The sequence below is a fragment of the Cryphonectria parasitica genome, assembly GCF_011745365.1.
Source record: "Cryphonectria parasitica EP155 unplaced genomic scaffold M406scaffold_5, whole genome shotgun sequence".
NCBI lineage: Eukaryota > Fungi > Ascomycota > Sordariomycetes > Diaporthales > Cryphonectriaceae > Cryphonectria > Cryphonectria parasitica.
In genome coordinates this window covers 3,589,507-3,602,511 of record NW_024468913.1, presented here as the reverse complement: position 1 = coordinate 3,602,511, position 13,005 = coordinate 3,589,507, and the positions used below count along the sequence as shown (strand labels likewise).

Below are 13,005 nucleotides of genomic sequence, written 5' to 3'. Positions count from 1 at the left end.
ACATATAAGACTAATTAACCAAGTTGTAACAAAAAGTGCTTACAGAAGAGAAGTACAATAAGATTGTGCATAGACTCTAGATGAAGCTTTGTCAAAAAGTTCGCCGTTAGGTTACTTTGTGGTATACTCGTGTGCTTCATGGATAGACTCTCGTTGGGCGGTATCCACCACAGGCGGGGATAGTTCAGTTGGGAGAACGTCAGACTGAAGTCAAACTTTAGCCGAAATCTGAAGGTCGTGTGTTCGATCCACACTCACCGCATGTATTTTTGCATTTTCCCTATGATCACATTATGTTAGTGGACACTGCTATCACGTATCATATGTCTACCAATATGTGATAATATAAAATTATCACTGCTTTCTTCTTGTATTTGCCAGAGTTGTATCATGTAATGACTTTTCGGAGATCTGTTGGTCAGCTTTGCATTATAAGTCTTGAAATTTCGCAGATTTTCATCTGTTGCGGGGATAGTTCAGTTGGGAGAACGTCAGACTGAAGTGACACTTCAATCGTTATCTGAAGGTCGTGTGTTCGATCCACACTCACCGCATTCCGTTTTTGTCCAGCCTCGGCATTTTCTTTTTTCTTCTCCATTCACTGCCAGAGATCGATGCTGTTTATTTCACTGCTTATTGGCAGTAGTAAGTAGAGTTTGATTGATATTCTTTTTCTCTCTCTACTGAAGTAGCTAAGCAGCCTGCATTATTCGAAGTTTTCAAATTGTCTTAAGAATTGCAATTTACTACTGACAAGGAGACAACAGCCATCTTACAGCAGTCTTTGAGAATAGTGATCTCGAAAAAGCATCAATCACTTCCTTGTAATATCAAGCACACAGGGAAATGTCGGCAGGATGCTAGCGGCACAGAAAGTCATACAGACATCTCGTACGAACGCGAGGAACCAGGCTGGGCAGACCAGTCTAGTGAGGCGTATCTCATTTAAGATCACCGCTCAAAAACAATCCCACAATCACGTCCCTCAGAGATGCACCAAAGTCGTGAACCAGAGAAAGATCAAAGCTGGAGGGCCATTTGGAAAAGGTGCGATGACTCAACTTCAATCTGTCTTTCTGACCACAACCCCCAAAACGCGCCAGCTATCATCAAGAAGATACTGAATCAATAGCGCCGCAGCCATGTCCCGGACGATCGAGAGTTTATTCAAATTGAGTGGATTAATGCGCTATAGAAAGGAAGGAAAGGAAAGGAAATGGAGGTGAACAACAGCTGGCTAAGCCAGGCTATTTAAGCAGAGGGTGCCTGGCGAGAGTGGGAGCCAGTGACTCACTCGCCCTTGCATATGATTAGGTGACGACCACGACCGAGCTGCTTATTTCTCAGAACGGGATTTCTTTAGGTCACCGTGCGTGGAGTGCGGACGCAGTGAGACCATCTCACAAGACTGCGGAAGCACCGCAAGTGAAGCGAGCAACTTCGATAGCGTGAATAGGTGTCCAATGCCTTACATCAATCATTATGACTGCTTCACGATTGTAGGGTTCAATGTCGGCAGCGAAAAGACGGACAATGGTTCCTGCCTTAATGCTCATGGCAAGAAACGGTAAGTGATGTATCTAGCCTGCCTTCCCCGAGGAAGTGTCAAAACAGCCTCAGCTAGCCTATGCCTGTGCCTGTCTAATTGATTCACCTCTTTTCTTCTATAGTGCGTCCTCGATAGATCCATTTTGTTGCTGCTTTCTTGATCACACGATACATGTTGGGGTGGTTCTTCCACAACAGATACATCCATATCACAAGGCAAGGAAGACCCGTTGCTAGTATACTGTAACCTGCTCAACATTAATAGGAAAGAACACAGCTTCAGAGAACACACTGCATTATGGGTCACTTACCACAGCTCTGCGCAACTTGCTGTTTTGTCCACTGTCCTGGGGTGAATGACTCGATTTGAAGTGCTAAGAGCGACATGACAAAAGACAGAGGCGACTGCATTGTAATATAAATATCGACAGGCTTCTACAACTTGGACGTATTGAAAGACTACTTACGAAAACTACTGTCAACACTGTAAAGATAGCGAGGTAACTGGCTTGAGCTGACGACTTGATCGCAGTCTCGGTTCCGGCTTGTCCATAAAGAAGGTCCATGAGATCTTTGATCTAGCCGAAACCTGGTTTTAGATGACTTTGAACATGGATGATGTTAATGGATCGCATCTTACCTTTTTCTGGACATTCTGTGCGTCTTTATGGACTTTATCCGCATCGCCGTATGACGAATCCCTAATTTCATACGGATCGCACTTGTTGTCGGCGACAGGACAATCTTTATGATTCTCTGAGTTTTCGTTGCCTCTGGGGGGAATCCCGTGCATTTTCTCCCAGACACTGGACCGATGGTCCAGAACTTCTATGATAATTTCGATCTCGTGTACCACGTCGTTGATATCTATCAAGCATTCTGTGGCCCGGTTGGATAGTTCCCTGAAAGCGACTTTGGATCTCTTGACATTATGGCGAAAGGTTTTGTAGCAGTCGTCAACCTCTTCTGACTGTCGACAACAATCTATTAGCATCATTTGTTCTGGACTTAATACGTATGCTGAATATGGCTTACTATTCGTAAAACCTCCTTGTTGAAAACCTTCAGGTATGTGAGAGTCTCCTTGCCGATCTGAATCGAAGTCTGATACTGCATCGAGATTCTGACCATACTGTGGAATAATTTTTCAGCGCTCAATTCCGCTGCACTTGCAGTCTTGAACAGGCTTCGAAGTTTCTGTGGAAACTGCTGTTTCTGGTTTGAGGAATCCCAGCATTGAGGAAATGAAGTAATTAAGAGGTCTTGCAACGAGACTTGTTAGTTGAGTTCCAAAAAATGCAGCATGTACATATCCTAGCGCAAGAGAGAAGGAAGGGCCACAAGAGCTATTGCAAACTGTGCTGGGCTTAATGAGTGGTTCAGAGGTCTTGTTAATGAAAAACTTACTTTCTATCCTGACCAGCCACAGTTGTGAGACGACGAGTATACGATCTCTGTTCTCTGCCTCAGCTTCTGTGGATTGATCTTTGGCCTTGTCCCCGCCATCGGGAATGGAAGCCTGTTGCATGGGGTGATCACTCTGCGGTTGAGCTTCTATCATCCCACCTTCATGAAAGCCCGTTGATTGAGCGATAGTCTGGCTGGCGTTGTTAATTGTTCTGAGATTTTCTGGACGTGCTGTGACTTGTGCTGCTGAAGTACCAGTGGACCTGGCAGCTTCTGTACTCTTCTGCGACTGTGGGCTATGTTGTTCTTGTTTGCGTGAGTGCAGGTACCGTGTGAAGACTTGATCATTGTTCAAATCTTTCAACCGCTTCTGCGGAAGGTCTTGGTTGAAGTAGTGATCCAGCGTTCGAGGACGATGCAATGTCTTATTTTCTTTCTCGTAAAGTTGCATCATCTTGCTCCAATGGGTAGAGTTTAATAATTTCTCTTCAGTCTTTTCGAATCCAGCTAAAAGATCAATGTCGATCAATGGCATCTAAATTAGGACGACCAGTAAATTATCCGAATTTCTGCACTGATGATGCAAGGCTTGGTTGACTCACGATTGCCACATTGCCTAGAACATCATCTGAATCCGGTGTATTGCCCATCCTCTCGAATCTATGCTCACAAAAGGGAGGTGACCGCCCAGAGGATGCAAAAGTCTGTTCAAGGCTCCTTAGAATATCCTTGAACTTGGGGCTGCGTTCGCATAGGTTCTGTTGACTATCAGTATCAATAATCCCAAGGCTGATATAAATCCTCGCAAGTAGTAGGGCAGCAGAAGAGTGCTTACCTGTACCCACTGCCACTGTTCCGCAGACGCTAATTGTCAGACTTATGTTTATTCAATACTTACTAAGTAGAGAACACGGAAGACGGGGAAGAACAAGTTTTAAGACTGGTGCTCACATGGTTTGCTGGAAGGTGATACCAGAAGATCTCTCCTGGGGGAAGTTTTTTCTGTTGCTGTTTTCTTTTGCCATCCAAGGAGGAGGTCAGCCTGCTCACTGCGATTTCTTTGACATTGGGCTTGCCATCGGAATCTTCTCGGTTGAGTTTTCGTTGCCAAGTCCAGGCTGTGAGGTCTTCCTGGTCCCATGTTTCTGAGCGCCCATCCTTAGGAGCACTTATGTTTGAGGAAGTATGCCCGAAGATCTGGACTGCAATGTCGAAGTGCCCAAACTCCAAGGCAATTCCTACAGCATCTCTCTGAGAAGGTCTTGTCGTAACGATTGTGCAGTCAGCTCCTTTTTCCAGTAGCATGTCCACCACTGACTTATGACCTGCTGCCGCGCCAAAATGCAAAGCAGTCCATCCATCGTCATCTGGAAAATCCTGGAGTTCAGGCACGATTGTAAGTAATTTTTGCAGTAGAGAGGTAGATTCTTGGCTTGCTGCCACTTCCATGCAAAGCCGTCCAAATTCCTCGAGACTTATGCTGGAATCATGTTCTGCAGCTTTGAGCATCAACTGAACAACATCTCTCAGGTCATTTGCAGCTGGCTTTTTGTTTTCGGACCACATTGGATAGATACCGCTGCCTGCTAGGTAATGGATTGGAGTATTGCCGACGTCATCTTCTAGGGCCACTTGGATTTTCTGAGAGCCCTGAAGACTTTGAGATTCACTCAGGAGCAATTTGGCAATAGAGATGTGTGCCGCCCTGCAAGCAATTCCCAAGGGAGTTTCCTCGGACCAGTTTCTCGAGTTCATATCTATATTCCGCTGTTCCAACAGAAGCTTCACCGGTCCGGTCTGCCCGAAAAGACATGCCACATGGAGAGGACATTGTCCACCGTAGTAGTCGACTTCGATCCAAATTTCTCGCTGATAGCGGAGTACATCCTGAGTCATCAGGCTTCCGAGCTGGTTGGCCTCGAGTAGTTCCTGTGGAGTCATCCTGTTTTCTTCTTCGTACGGATTATTTTGCTTATTGATCAAATCAGGGTGGTGTTCCAGGATCTGGCTCATTGCCTCAACGTCTGCTTTTTGAATAGCCTCAAAGAGTTCATCGATTGGTCTGGGTTGTTTCTCAGCTTGTGGCGGCTTCTCGGACTCATGCCCGTGAGCATCGTTGTTCTGACTCTTCACTTGGTTAGCAATTGGAAACCAAGTTGACACTCTTCGTGTCGAATAAGCTGGGGAAATACCTCTTCTGTGCTCTTAGAGCCAATCTGAGCCGGAGCTGGACTCGGCGTCTCGCCCAAGGTCGCCGCTGCAGTTGACGAAGGGGTATTTCCATCGGGTTGTACAGGTTCAGTATGAGAGTGCTCTGCACCAGCAACGCTGCTTGAAGCGTCAACAGACGAGAAACATGAGCGGCTCATGGTTGACTTTGTGCTGGTAATGGTAGTGGCTTAGGGAGATGGGAAAGATCCGAGGCGGGTTGGGTGACCAAGAGAAGTCTGGAAAGTTGGCGACGAGATGTTCATATTTTATAATAGATAGAGCAGAAGCATCACAATATGAAAATAACAGTAGAGTAGCTCTGCTGCCAGCCTCGCCAACGTGAGAAATTACTAGCGATGATGTGTATCTCATCAACTTTGTAGCCGCTGTAGCCGAGTACCATCAGCAGCCACCTTCAGATCTTACCATAACAGGAGGTCTATCTCGTTCAGAATTCCAGCTGAAGAAATAATTCTTCAAAGTCTTACACCTGAACACCTTTGGTGGCGTCGCCGCAGCCCACCCACACCACCCGCCCTTTGCGGGGAAACTTACCCTTTTCAGAGAGATTCATATCTTCATTTGTTCCCCGGTGAATGATCAATCAACAGGAAGTAAGCACTACTCCAATGGAGCTCAACGTTGTTCAATCTGTAGGGTTGGAAAAGGTGTTATCGCAATGAGGCTCAAGAAAAGGAACTTTGGCTACCAATATTGGTATTTGCGATCCAAATTCACGCGCACATGATGGAGGGCAGGCTGCTGACACCGTGGAATCCAAAAGTGAGTCGCTTTCACTCTAGTTTACCGAGTCTTCTCTCTGTCCTGATTCCGTGAGAAGCATTGCACTGAATTATGGGCGAATCTTTCACGGTGAGTAATAAACCTAGGATTCCAACTCGGTGTTCGGGGGTGAGCCTCAAGAATAAGAAACATGAACACATGCTGCCATGCCGTCCGTTCTGATAAATCGGGTGTTATACTCGTGCATATACGAGCTGCATTTCTCCGGTTCCTGAAAAAGGCCCCGACAAGGCTAAGGACTTGATTCTGCGCGTTCATGATGATCATGCTAGCTGACAAGCCATACGCCAGTCTGCCCGTCTGAAATTGGTTCCGCCCTACGAGCGTCGGGAAATACAGCTTCGGACGAGCAAATAAAATCTGGCATAGTTTCAGCCTGACGAAAAGACCACATCGGAGCTGAAGTCTCCTCGCCAGTCTCCCATAAGGCTCCGTCCATACATACGGCATGCGGCTCCTCGTGGCATCCAGGACTAATCGAATATGACCTAGCTGAATCGCCCTCTTGTTATCTCTGCAGCTGCCATTTCCTCTTCTAGTTTGATAAAGGTATTGCGACATCAGAAAGCAGGACGGACGTCAGCTCAGGGTGCAGCTTTGTGGGTCGCAGGGCGCATCCCGTGCCATGGTGACCGTCATTGATTACCCATCTGCGCCGGGATAGAAGGAGAGGCTGAAAGTGAGGGGATTAGATCTCAGGAGCTGGCTATGGCACTGAACGACCGGCAGACTTGTTGCCGTGAAAGGTAGTCATGATAATTTGTCTGATTTGTAAGAGTTATGGTATGTAGCTCAAGGAAGAACAAGGAGGCGGGAGATTACTGTGCTATCATTGCATGTGGAGAGACTGCCACCCGGTACATGTAACTGTAACTATGTCATAGACTACTCGTGGATTCTTAGTCACTGGGAGTGGGCACTCTCCTAAGCTGTCATACTTTACAGATCAGCAAGTACTCACACCTCGAACAGGCAATTAACTTTTATTCGCAACATTGGCTGAAATACTTAGCTGAAGCTGTATGGGAATAATCAAGTACCAACAGGAATGTGACTCGACATTGATATGACGGGATCGATGCAAAAGACACACTGAGAGTGAGACTTGGGATGTCAAGACGGTCACGATGACAGCCCGACCGAGGTGTGCGCAAAAGTGATCGCCAGTGCTTGACACTAGCTGTACTGTACATCTTTCCACTCAACCCTGAGGGCCAATCTCTCAAGTACAAGAACAATGCACATAATCATTTGCGGAGGTTGGTATTTTCTGCACTGTTCTCCACCCCTTCACCAGGCTTCACCATGTACCACATCACTACAGGTTTTCCATATCTAAGCACCGCCCACAACTTCGCAGTGTCGTCTTCATTTACAAACTGACATATTCATTAATTATGATTGTTTTAAACGTCCGTAACAGTGCGAGACTCATTTTGTGAAAACGCCCCCGTTTGCATGGCTGCCTGCAAAGAGAAGATCATACCACGGGCAATATAATTGACACGGCTCTGGGGTTCAAAGTACCGCCGTACCATGCGTCCCCGGGTACGCGGGTTCGTTGTCTGATACCCGCAACCTTATTATTCATGCCTTGGCATCATCACCCAATTACATCACTGCTGGTCCCAAGAACTAGGTTCAGGCCTCGAAGGGGTGCATAGTTGAGAGACAAGAAAGCTTCTATGTATAGCGACCCCAAATGAATGGTACGCCTCCATATGTAAAACGACAGAGAGAGAGAGAGCTAATATCCCTCTCAGACGACTAATAGATTATATATTCATTGCCTGTCGGATGATCTGACCAGGCAGAGAATTAAAAAGGTAACGTTGCCGTCCCTCATTTCCATCACCAGACTTTTCCAAAGGCAAAAACAAAATAAGTATGTCAGGCTTGGAAGGACGCCTCGCCTCGTCCCAACGAACTCTGCTGCACATATACACAGCCCCATTGTATGCCATCGCTGAACAGAAATAGCAGCTGATTATCGACGAGTCCGGCCAAAACCTTAGGAGCTCCCCGCCGCCAGCCCCCTCAGCCCTCCAACATCCGTGTCGGTGCATGCGCCCGAGTGCAACACCTCGTAGTCCGGAACCTTGCCGTCGGCCACGGGAATCTGGAGGGCCACCGTTTCGGTCACGCCTGGGTACTGGGTGCGATGGCCCTCGGCGCTCACGGCAGCGGTGTCTGCGGCAAAGATGACGCCAAACTCGCCGCCGGGAACGTAGGCAGCCGCACTTGTATTGGTGGGCAATGTGATATAGGCTAGACCCGATATGAAGACGACCCATCTGTAGCAAAAGAGAGAGAGAGACAGTTCGTCTGGCGTCAGCAGCGAATCGGACGGGGGGACACAATCTACCTAATCATCGTCCCGTCCCGCTGCCAAAGAAGCAGGGGTATGGGAGATGAACCAGGAAACCAAAGAATACAAGAAAGAAATTATGATGGTGATCTTTGCTTACTGTGCGTGGGGTGCATTGTGAAGACCGCCATCGTAGGCTGCAGGGAGGACGGTGTAGGTGAGGTTCGATCTGCTCAGGGGAGGCCGGGGAAAACAACAAAGGTCAGTGCTCAGCTTGTAATACAGGATGCTACAGTACCAAATCGTGTGACAATATGACGACGCGCAGGCTTCTAGGAGAAACAAGATATCGGATGACACCTTGAACTCTATTGCAAAGTTGGGGAGCGCTTGCGAATGTGACGGGAGACTCGAGAATACGACATCTGCCGGGCCGCCTCCCAAGTACCCCCTCCCCTTTTCTTCCTCCCCTCGGAACAGTGCGAGCCTTAAGGTGACCACAGCATTACGATTGCAAATGCAATCTGCCAGGAAGAGAACCAAGCAAAAGCAAGAGAGAGAGGAAAAAAAACCGAAACAACGTGGGATTGTCATACACATCACCCAGGTCCAGGGACGCGCTACCCGCCGTCCCCGACGTGGTCGAAATCGAGAAGGGCGTGGTCATCTGCCAGCACTCCAGGGTGGAGGCATTATTCGCAGCACTAATCGCCGTCACGTTCAAGTTGAGACAGTGGGCTCCAAGCGCTGCACATGCAAGGGCCAACACAACACGAAGAGGGCTGTACATCTTTTTTGGTTCTTGGCGATGGCCTGTTATTGGACGTGGGGAGGTGTGATGCGAGTTTATCAGGTGCACCAAGAAAAGAAGAAGAAACAAAAAAAAAGTTGGGGTCCAGATTGACGGGCGATGATCTTGGACGAGTTTGAGAAAGAGTGAGCAGATGGAGACCAAGGAGGAGGGGGAGCAGGAAGAGGAGGAGAAGGGAGGGGGAGGAAATGCAGATGTAATGTCACACAGGGCAAAAAACCTTCACCTTTTTGGCAGAGGAGGAGAGACCGAGGGCTATGGGGTAAAGAATTTCAGAGCTCAAGTCTATCCTTCCCACCGCCAGGTTGGGTACGTTTGCGTGTTTGTAGGCCATCTCGGCGTATGCCCGCCTTCGCAAATTCGCCCGCATTCGGAGCCCTCAGTTGCAAGGGCCGGCGCCAACTTGACCTGCTGATGCCCTGTTTCCCCATGACGTGCTGCTGGTCTTTTTCAGCTCCTTGCTGCTATCGACCCAAGTTATGCAGGTGCTGCATATCTCCGAGCGGGATGTAGCCCAGAAGAGTGTGTGGGTGGCGAGATTGCGGATGGTTGCATGTAACTTTGTGGAGAGCGTATGGCCTGGCCTTGCAAAATGATAGCCTCCCTTTTTTCCCTTTCCCCTCCTCTCTCTTTTTTCTTTCTTTCTTTTTCGCATGGTACTCACATAAGTACTATGCAGCTACGGTTTGCAATATTCCCAGGCCACCCTCCCCCTAGTGCCAACCCCCCCTGGTCTTCAATCCTCGTCACCGGCACGTATGCGCCACTTTCCGAACCCTGGTCATGTAGCATGAAGCCACTCCCCAATGCCTGGTTGAGTAGTGGTCGAGGTGGAGGAGGTTTGAAAGGATGGCGGGAGGATCCTTCAATTATCGTGGGTCGCAACCGTCCGCCCCTACTAATGCCGGCATTCTGAATCCAAGCCAAGGCTTGGGTAAGGGCTGCTCATTTACAAAGAAACAGGGACTTTGGTTCCCATTGTGAATGAGTGGTCAAAGTACGGAGTAAAACATCATGTCTCACTTCAAAGAGGGTGTTCGTTGGCGGCCTAGAGTACGCAGTCATTAGTAGGTGAACTGTCTCGAGTTGTCATCTCAATAGTAGTAGTAGTTTGGCTGTCAACAATCCTTGTCACCCGCTGCTTGCACGATCTGGCCCCGGGCGAACGGGCAGATGAGGCGATCAAGAGCAGCCCTGCGCTGGTTGGTAGGCATGCCCTGCACGTCGCGATGGAAATGGGGGAGGGCTTAAGGCAACTGATCAGCACGCAGATATGCTGAATGGCTGAGACCCCAGTACCCCCAGAGGAATTACGTGCTTCTGATGTGACACGCACTACCAGCACAAGGTGATGAATAGGCACCGAAACAGAAACAGAAGAAAAGGAAAAAACAAAACCATGTCTTCACAGATAGGGGGGAAAAGAAAGGAGGACTTGGGACTGGGTAGCGCTGCTGACCCCGGTGAAGAATAATCTTGAAGACTTGCACATTGCGAGATATACATATGCAGGTCCTCGGACTATGCATTTTCGTACTTCCCCAAGGTGTCAAGGACAACATCATCGCCTGACCAGTGGCAGCATGGTGGGCGCAAAGTCGATATTCTTCCAATAAGAGCCACCCTTTTTCCACCTCGTACCACCCACCCACCACCAGAACAGCTGAACATCCAGGCGACACGGCATGTTGCATCGCCGTACTCTTGCAGCACCGTATTCTGCAACTCCCACCAGTCCTCCTCTCAGCCTGCTGCGTCTATCCATCTCGGGTTCCCTCGAACCGATCAATAATACCACCCACCCATCTTGAACCGAAAGCCATACCAGAGTACAAGTCAGAGTGCTATAGATTCTGCAGTGGCGCCTTGGGTCATCTTGTACTTATGAAGACCATCTTTTGACCTGAACCGGCCCTCTGAACGACTCTATATCACATAGGTTCCACGACAATGAAGTTTGCTGCTGCTGCTGCTGCTGCAAGACTGGCCGCCTGACCTCCACAACTTGCCAAAGAAAGAAAAATAAGAAGCTTTTAGATACGAGTCCACCACGATGGCGTTACAGAGCGGGCTTATCAGCGCCTCGGCCAAAGCTCAGGCGCCCGTTCCTGCTGGACTTATCCTGGGATTGATGATTGTTTTCTTGATTGTATGTTTGATTGTGACGACGACACGGATATATACACGATTTGTGATTCATAGGAAACTCTGGTGGGATGACTGTATGTGATTAGTGTGCTCCTTGGTCGTCTTCCCTCTCCTCTGGGTGTCCCGCTACTCGAAATATCGTTGCTGATGAGCCGAGCCAAACCTCAGGGACCAGCATTGTCACCTTCATCGGAACTGTTGCAGAAATCTCCACAGTGTTGCTCTTGATGCAACACGGCGGAGGAGTGAACTGTAGGTCGACGGCGTGTCCCTCGTGTCTGTTTCTCCTGCTCACATTGCTGATTCTTCCTCTTCTTCTTCTTCCTCTGCAGACGAGGATGTGCCGAAAACAGAGCTCAAAGCCTTCGGCAAGGCCTGGGAAGCCCTCGAGATGAGCGCCCGCGTGGGCATCCTCTTCGCCCGCCTCTCCGTTCTGCTCCTCTACCTCCGGTCCTTCTACCCGCGCGGCGTCACCCGGGGCGGCCCGTGGTGGGCGATCCACGCCGTGATCTGGATCAACGTGCTGTACAGCATCGCCCTCATCCTCGTCGTCTGCCTGCAGTGCGTACCGTACGGCCTGCCCTTTGGCGACACCTGCATCAACGAGTGGCTGCTCTTGGTTCTGTCGTCCATCATCAACATCATCAGCGACTTTGCCATCCTGGTGATCCCCTTGGCCCTGATCTTCAAGCTGCAGATGAGCCAGAACAAGCGGTGGGCCATGTGGGCACTCTTCGCCTTTGGCTCCCTGGCGCCGCTGGCCAGCGTGGCCAGGCTGGCCTATCAGATCCCCACCGCCGAGAGCGAGAACAAGACGGTCGTATACATCGTCGTGTCGATCCTGGCCGTCGCGGAGCAGGTCGTCGCCGTCATTGTCGGCTGCGCGCCTGTGGTGGCGTCGCTGGTGATCAAGGTGGTCCGGGGCAGGACCAAGGTGTCGAGCACCCCATCCTCGCGCTCAGGACGCCGGTACGGCCCGCTGTCTCTGAGGAAGCGGTTTGAAAAGGCACCAGATCCCTTCCGCGTGACGGACTTCACGAGACTCGAGGCAGCCAGCCAGGACCGGTTTGGCTACAAGACCGCGGCCTCGCAGCACGAGTCGCAGGTGGTCTCGGACATGCAAGACCAGGAGAGCTTGTCCTTGGAAAATTATAAGGGTGGAACCGGGCTTGGGCAAAGTCAGCCAGAGGTCGGATCCTGAAGGACGGAAGATAAGTGTGCGTCTGGCGTTATGTTTCCCAGCAGTCTTTTGTATCTGGGCATTTCCTGTTGATATTATACCCTGAGCTGAGACTCACAGTCCTTGTTTGCCTTTTCTTATCTTTATTTTTTTCTTCTCTTAATAAAAATGCTTTTGAGAATATCCAGACTGTTCGTAGCATTGACAGCTGTCAATATGCACACTGGCCACCAGCGTGGAGATGCAAAGGTGCTGACGTGAGGGCGGACCGAGAACATCCTTCACTGACACTGCCAGTCTCCGGTAAATTTTAGCTGAGGTGAGACCCCACGAAAAAGGAGTGAAGGTAATCAGAGATCGCGAATCCTTTCAGGGACGGGGACATTGTCCTGATAATGCTAGACCAGATCCGAAATGATGCCTACATACCTAGGGTTAGGGTGTTAGTGGGAAGGACCAGGAATAACCCTGTTAGGTTAGCAGGACCCCGAGGCTCCAGGACCAAGCCGGCTGGCAACTTTACCTCTCAACGACCACTTATTAACAACACCGTAACCGATGCGACAACACCTCCGTCCAGTCCATCAT

The 13,005-nt window shown here is 49.4% G+C and overlaps 3 protein-coding genes and 2 non-coding genes across 5 annotated transcripts; 3 read left to right on the top strand and 2 right to left on the bottom strand.

The window, feature by feature from the left end:
• The first annotated feature begins 173 nt into the window (after positions 1 to 173).
• M406DRAFT_t73 lies at positions 174 to 262 on the top strand. Its single transcript has one exon. It is a non-coding gene; the product is annotated as a tRNA-Phe (tRNA).
• A 203-nt stretch (positions 263 to 465) lies between these two features.
• Positions 466 to 554, top strand: M406DRAFT_t74. Its single transcript has one exon. It is a non-coding gene; the product is annotated as a tRNA-Phe (tRNA).
• Positions 555 to 1,781: 1,227 nt separating this feature from the next.
• Positions 1,782 to 4,316, bottom strand: M406DRAFT_331357 (uncharacterized protein; the record flags this gene model as incomplete). Its single annotated transcript, XM_040920623.1, has 14 exons — positions 1,782 to 1,789; positions 1,860 to 1,953; positions 2,016 to 2,126; positions 2,189 to 2,518; positions 2,584 to 2,680; positions 2,718 to 2,763; positions 2,956 to 3,067; positions 3,115 to 3,145; positions 3,285 to 3,409; positions 3,558 to 3,615; positions 3,791 to 3,805; positions 3,907 to 3,941; positions 4,006 to 4,157; positions 4,274 to 4,316. The coding sequence occupies 14 exons, from the start codon at positions 4,314 to 4,316 to the stop codon at positions 1,782 to 1,784; spliced, it is 1,257 nt and encodes a 418-aa protein (XP_040776004.1).
• Positions 4,317 to 7,999: 3,683 nt separating this feature from the next.
• On the bottom strand, positions 8,000 to 9,008 carry M406DRAFT_243506 (uncharacterized protein; the record flags this gene model as incomplete). The annotated part of the gene is made up of 3 exons (XM_040916220.1): positions 8,000 to 8,264; positions 8,439 to 8,507; positions 8,875 to 9,008. Coding segments are annotated over 3 exons (468 nt in total), but the record flags the coding sequence as incomplete, so codon positions are not given.
• Positions 9,009 to 11,082: 2,074 nt separating this feature from the next.
• M406DRAFT_107002 (uncharacterized protein) lies at positions 11,083 to 12,596 on the top strand. Its single transcript, XM_040915219.1, has 3 exons — positions 11,083 to 11,311; positions 11,406 to 11,489; positions 11,570 to 12,596. Exons 1-3 carry the CDS (start codon positions 11,143 to 11,145, stop codon positions 12,436 to 12,438), a joined length of 1,122 nt encoding a protein of 373 aa, XP_040776002.1. The 5' UTR covers positions 11,083 to 11,142; the 3' UTR covers positions 12,439 to 12,596.
• Positions 12,597 to 13,005: the final 409 nt, after the last annotated feature.